Consider the following 6521-nt stretch of genomic DNA (forward strand, 5'->3'; position numbering starts at 1 on the left):
CACCTTTTCGTTCGTTGACAGTGGATTTTACGCTATGTTGGCGCGCCTTGTCAACATGATGAGTGTATACAAACGCGATTAGCATCGTGGATGCACGACCAAGCAAGTTCCATCATCGATTCAACGTATGCCGCAAAATTTCATCATCACACTGATTTTTCTTACCAAGTTCAAACACATGTAGTGTAATTAACTTTGATAACAACGATTGGTCCACAGCGGATGCGACTTTCGAAAATTGACTAAGCGTTGATAGTGTTCAATGATACTCCATTCCTTTCAAAATAATTAAAGTTCCAGGTTTATTCTAGGTCATACTTTCTTCATTCCATAATGTAGTGCGTCCATGCTTTTCGAGATTTATTTTTGATCATAAATTTTACCAACGTGGATGATTGCGGCGGAAACAAAAAATATACTATTGAAAACTTTTTTTGAATATGAATTTGGTATAATTTTTGCTGCCTCAACACTCGCCCATGTGATTATATTTATGATAAAATTTATATCTCAAAAAACACGGCCGCACTACATTATAAAATGGAGGAGATACTTGTTTTATTTTGATCAAGATTACATAAACATAAATTAACACGTATACACCAATTTAGTCTTACCAGATTCTTTATAAAATATTTTGCATACTGTGTGTATTTAGTATTTTAGGACTTAATACATTTTTATTATAAAGTTGGTGAAATAAAACTAGTTTGATTGAGGACAAACCCAAAACTTCAACTATTTTGTAACGGATATAGTTATAGGTCAAAAGATGAGGTTACATTTTAAATTTAGAAAAATAGTGATTTGGAACTACTTTCAGTGATATATCTACTATCTACTATCTTATACGTATTAATAAAGCAATATTGTTTCTGTCGTATGTCGTCGTGTTTTTGCGGAAATTCCCTATGTTTTCAGGTCGCAGTCTTTTTTTTAAGTCGGGTCAAACCGTTTTTTACATTTTGCACAAAATCCTCTATATTTTATCCTAATTAACCCGCAGTCCCTCTTTAAGTGACAGTGAAGTTTTTTCCAGTTAAAAAAAAGCCTAATATATGTGTCAATCATCTCGCATCTATTAAGAATTTATATATATATATATCTCTTAAACCATAACTTTGATTTTAACATGTTATATGAAATTTGATTAGAAAAATGTATAGAGTTTGAATAAGATGTTATTTTACATATTTAATATTTTTTAAATGCAATTTAGGGTGCAACGTTAATCGATGATACATGATCTTTCTTTTTTTCTACTCGCGTTGGTTGGCAAGGAGCGAGCGAAGAAAAAAAATATAATCCTTGGACATGCAATACTTGCATGAGTTTCTCTTTTTGTACATGTTGCGTGATCTAGGACCCTACGTACATGCCTTTTTTAATGAAATTCATGTGCGTATTGACCATAGGACTACACTATCTTTTTATAGTGAACATATAAGCAATTTTGTGACTGTAGGTACATTTATAAATTCATGAACATTATAAGTACATGATGGTTTATTTTTAAAATATCCGAATTATTTGTGTGATAGTCGTGAACGTTAATATTGAACCAATAAATACGATTTTAATTTATATTCCATCCGGTGTATATGAAAGTGGTACATATATGCTTTCTTAAATAAACTTGATTTATAGGTCGGCCTTGTTAGTGTCGAACGGCCCACCTAGATGTTGTGTGAGTGTGATCGCAAGTGCACACCATCAGTATGACGAGACAAAATCAAAATTGAATGAAAATTAAAGTAAACACTTAGATCAAAATCGTAAATGCGCGCCATTAATATGATGAATCAGAATCAAAATTAAAATAATAGCTTAAATAAAACAAAATGTTTACTCTCCGTTGTAATGCATCGGCATGTTTGCTGGTCTATTCAATCCATATTAGTTTTTTTTTTGAAATGAACATATTAGTCATACTAGTTTAATACCCGTGCGTTGCCACGGGAGCAAAAAACATAACTATTGAATAATTGTTTCAGTTCACAAATTTATTGACATGATGATAGGTGGTCGTCATGGATAAATTGATTTTCTCCCGCTTCTTTCCTCACCACAATTATCGTTTTCTTCGCAACCATAGGCTACTTGCAAGAAGACAAAGTAATATCTCAACTTCTTCATGTCTCTTCTTACTGTCATTTTGGATCTTGTGCTTCTACAAATATACTATATTTATTGATTTAAAATAATATTTATTTTGTATCTCTCATTTTTTGATGGGCTACGAGTATCATATTCAGCAACCAAAATGACATACTAAGTGCGGATTGGCAGAAAGAATCTCTGTGTGTGAACTATTTTCCTGCTTGCAAACAGGCGGCAAAGCATTTTCATTTTCATTTTGTCGGTGTATTGTTACTAATCGGTATCCAAACAAAACATTTTAACTGTACAAGTGTATTATTCTATCATAATATAATCAGATTATTCTATCATAAACTAATCGGATTACATTATGCTTAAGGGAGAAAAATATAATATAATCCTAAAAGTTCTATAGTTTTCCAGTTCCTAGAATTATACAGATAATCCAAAGACAATCCACCATAAATGTGTTCTGAAAAAAAAACATATGTGAATTTTATCCGTCATATTGAAGTGACAGAATTCAAAGCGAGAAACAATATAAAACACTGAATTTCATACAACACATTGAAGTGGGCAGAATCCATAGCGAGACAAACACTATATTTAATATGTGTGAAAGTAATCTGAAAAAAACAACTTGGACAAAATTATAATAATCAGTGAAGAAAAGAATGAAGAAAATACAATTTCATTAACAACTATCAATAAATCTTTGCGGGCCTTAGCAAATCGTTTTAGCTGTCCTCCAATCATATTGAATAGAAGTGCATCGAGGGTCAGCAAGGGTGCCATTCGAGGCCTCTGAACTTTGATTGCGACAAGCTCTCCGGAGTGTACATGAGCTGCATGACTTGAAATATCAAAGGCATGCATTTCAATTTGGAGAACACAGGTCTGAAATGTATGCTAAAGGAAGCAAAATAAAATAAATGAGAACAAGGATGATCATACGAAAATAGCCAAATCCTAATCAGATACAACTAACCTTTGTATAATTGCCCCAGTGATGCTGCTGCAATTGGCTCTGGACTGATATCAGCAAATAGATCAGACATTCGAGAGCCCAGTTCAGACTCGATGGTCCTGATTGCATTACGAGTAGGAAATGGTGGTATTTGATCCTAATGAGATTGTTGTCAGCAAACACAGTGAAATGAAATCATCAATAGATAAAAGAAAGAAGAATAAAATATAGTACACCGTACAACAAGTTCTTAGCTTTCAGATTCCGAATTTAGTGTTGTTAATTAAAGAAAATCTCATTGGGCTATTGTCATTTTAGGATCAAAACTTTTCAGTGGCCATATGTTGATGCCTTGATTCCAGAACCTTATCTCCATCTCTAATCCCTGACCTTGTCATTCTAGTGCAAAAAGATTATATTATTAAACGCTTGGTTGTCGATCAAGTGAAACTATGTAATGCACGATGAGATGATACCTGCAGCTTTGAGAGCTCTTGACAATATGCAATGGGCAATATATCAGGGCGCGTGCTCAATGTCTGTCCAAGCTGCATGGTGTGGAAGGATAAGAAAAGGATTACATTATGAACTCCCGACCATGGCCAGGGAAAAGGATTACATTATAAACCTTGGACATTATAAACCAACCCAGACCATTGCATGAAAGAAAGTTGGTGTTGATGGCATGAAGTGCAGAATCATACAGCCATATGAGTATGACAAGACCACCTTGCTGATCATGGTGCTGCCAAAGACCCGGAGCTGCCACTTGAGAATGCCATGCTCATCTTCTGTGCCCTACACGCGTCGCTGGGGCACCATCTCCATAATTCACACCAAGAACCAAAGGTACTACACGTGTGCTGCACCGTGTACTGCCATCGTGCTCTAAAGTGACAGTCGCCGCCTCCTATTGCAACTTCAGTCTCTATTTATGGAATTTAAGCAGACAATTAATGTGCATCGTGGTATTTCTAATTCATTGCATAAATTAATTTGGGTTTAGTCTCCCAAACTAAAATAATGATTAGTTGTATGCAACAACATTCAGATAGAAACATTATATCTCAAACAAAACCAATGTTTAATCAGGGATGGCATTCTCCTTTGTCCTTTGGATGTTCAGAATATCTATTACTCCTTATATTAGATAACAGAAAAGAACAAAAACAGAAATAATCAACAGCAATGGTGACGAGCAAGATAAGGAGCATAGGGATGTCATCGCCAACCAAAAATAATTTGCACTGCCCAGATTATAAACCAGCAGCCACATAAAACAAACTTAAGATCTGCATCAATCAAGGGTTCTTACCAACCTGTTATAAAGAAAAAGACAGTATAACCTTTTACCCAAACTCACCATAGATCAGTAAACTCACTGAAGAAAAAACTATCTCGAAACAGGGCATACAGAAAGAAATTACTGGAGTTTATTTTTTTGTTAGCCTCCAAGCAGAAAATAAGAGATTTTTGCAAACTTATGTTCTCTTGTGAAGAGTATATCAACGTGTACATGACAAATGGTGAACAAAATTTAGCAGTGCAAACACTTTCTCTAAGCCAAGATACTCAATTCTACGGAACATCTAAAGACTGAACTTTCCAAAACTAAACATCTAAAAAGTTTAACAAACATCAACTCACCACTTGAGAGGGGATCCTGGGGATGAGCAGACGACTTTTGGAAGCAAAACCAGGGTGGGTGGAGGCCACCAGTGCCTTGCCCCGACGAGAGCTTTGGGAAGCATCGCCCGTGCGTCCCCTGTGCCCTCTCGGATTTCACCGCGCAGCAATTAGTTTATCTACTTCCTGTATAGGAGAAATAAAACAGTTTGAGAGGAGGGGAAGTTTCTATGAAAATATTCACAGGATATGTTTACGAAAATCATGAGGCCAAAATAAATCTCAGCTTTATTACATGACCAAGAATAATCTTAAATCAATGCTTCAGTAGTAATTCACCGCAAAAACAATGCAGAAATAACATGAGGGAGAGTAGTTTATCCTTCACTATATCATATAGATTACCTTGATTTACATCACCTGCAACCTGCTTGGATTTTTTATAAAACATCCTTGCCGACATGTCACATAAGAATTCATGGATCTTGACAAATGCAGTGTGATAGAAAGAAAATGTGGTGTTGAGAACTAACCTGCTTCCCGAGTTCACGAACGAGGCTTGGGTCAGCATAGCGGTTCTCAAATAGACCCATGGTGAACTTCACCCTGAGAATCCTATAGATAGGATCGTTGATTCTGCTCATGGGGATGATGTTGTTCTTAAGTTGGTATATCAGATCATCAATGAATTCTGTGTAGGCAAAAGGAACCATGATCTGCAAAATAATGTGTACAAGATCATGATCAGAAAGGAAGAAAATGACATATTTGTATTAGTTCTAGACGAGATAACAACTGTCAACGGTGTATCAGATAAGAAATCCTTATGGTGCCTTACAAGAAAGCAATTTACTCAAGTTTTGTCTGAAAAAGTTGAAGTTGAATTTACGAGCAAGGGATTATCGTGCCTTGCGAGTATCAGATAAGTATGCTTTGCACAGAAAAAACTGAAGTATGTAATTTTGCATAATCTTACCATGTCAATACCGGCACCAACTCCAGCCTCAACTGAATAAGAATAGTTCACGCCTGGAGGGCTAGTAATCCGATCAATGCCTTGCCAGTCTGAAATCACGAAACCCTGTTTGCATGAAATCCCAAGAAATTGATTATATCAGTATCTTTTGAATATGTCTGAAGAAAACAAGAGAGAGAAATTCTCCTGGCTTTCTAATGAGCAACTGACCCGAAATTTGAGCTTGTTCTTCAGAAAATCAGTGACAAGGAAATGGTTGGCGTGCATCTTCTTGCCGTTCCAGCTAGAGTACGAGGTCATAACAGTGGAGACACCTCTGATGATAGAATTGTAATAAGCAGGCATATGGATAGTCATCAGCCCATGGGCGTCAATGATTGTATCGTTCTCGTTGATCCCCATAAACGCACCACCATCACCAACATAATGCTTTGCGCATGCAGCAACCTTCTTACTGCAGTGTACCAAGAGTGACAACGAAGTTAGCTCAGTCTCTTCAGACTAAATCACAGAACACAAGTTCCGTGTTGAATGTATATTACCTTCCACCAACGTATGGCCTTCCCTCAGAACCAGCCGGAACGTCACCTTGCACACCAGAGATGAGTGTGGTCATTGACTGAACAACCTTTGGGTCTTCGCTGTAGCTTTCGTAGCAGCGTCCCCATCTTGGGTCTCTACACACGTGCACCGCCTCAACTTCAAAATTGAATTGGTATCTGACGTCTACATTAATATGAACTATATGATGTCTTATATAGGAAGAAATCTGGATCGACTCAAACCACCTCATGCATGCTAATTGCTTAACACTAATCAACGAAAGCTTGTAAATATTTAAAAAGTAACCAC

The 6521-nt window shown here is 36.3% G+C and overlaps 1 protein-coding gene and 1 long non-coding RNA gene across 2 annotated transcripts; both read right to left on the minus strand.

Annotated features, from left to right (window-relative positions):
• Nucleotides 1–2818: 2818 nt before the first annotated feature.
• Nucleotides 2819–3573, minus strand: LOC123408296. The gene is made up of 3 exons (XR_006612726.1): nt 3544–3573; nt 3089–3224; nt 2819–2953 (listed from the first exon to the last, which is right to left on the minus strand). It is a non-coding gene; the product is annotated as an uncharacterized LOC123408296 (long non-coding RNA).
• Nucleotides 3574–4368: 795 nt separating this feature from the next.
• LOC123397739 (beta-glucosidase BoGH3B-like) lies at nt 4369–6300 on the minus strand. The gene is made up of 5 exons (XM_045092278.1): nt 6212–6300; nt 5880–6123; nt 5670–5774; nt 5227–5409; nt 4369–4386 (listed from the first exon to the last, which is right to left on the minus strand). Exons 1-5 carry the CDS (start codon nt 6283–6285, stop codon nt 4369–4371), a joined length of 624 nt encoding a protein of 207 aa, XP_044948213.1. The 5' UTR covers nt 6286–6300.
• Between the last annotated feature and the right edge of the window lie 221 nt (nt 6301–6521).

This window comes from Hordeum vulgare, chromosome 1H (assembly GCF_904849725.1).
Source record: "Hordeum vulgare subsp. vulgare chromosome 1H, MorexV3_pseudomolecules_assembly, whole genome shotgun sequence".
In the NCBI taxonomy this organism is placed as follows: Eukaryota; Viridiplantae; Streptophyta; class Magnoliopsida; order Poales; family Poaceae; genus Hordeum; species Hordeum vulgare.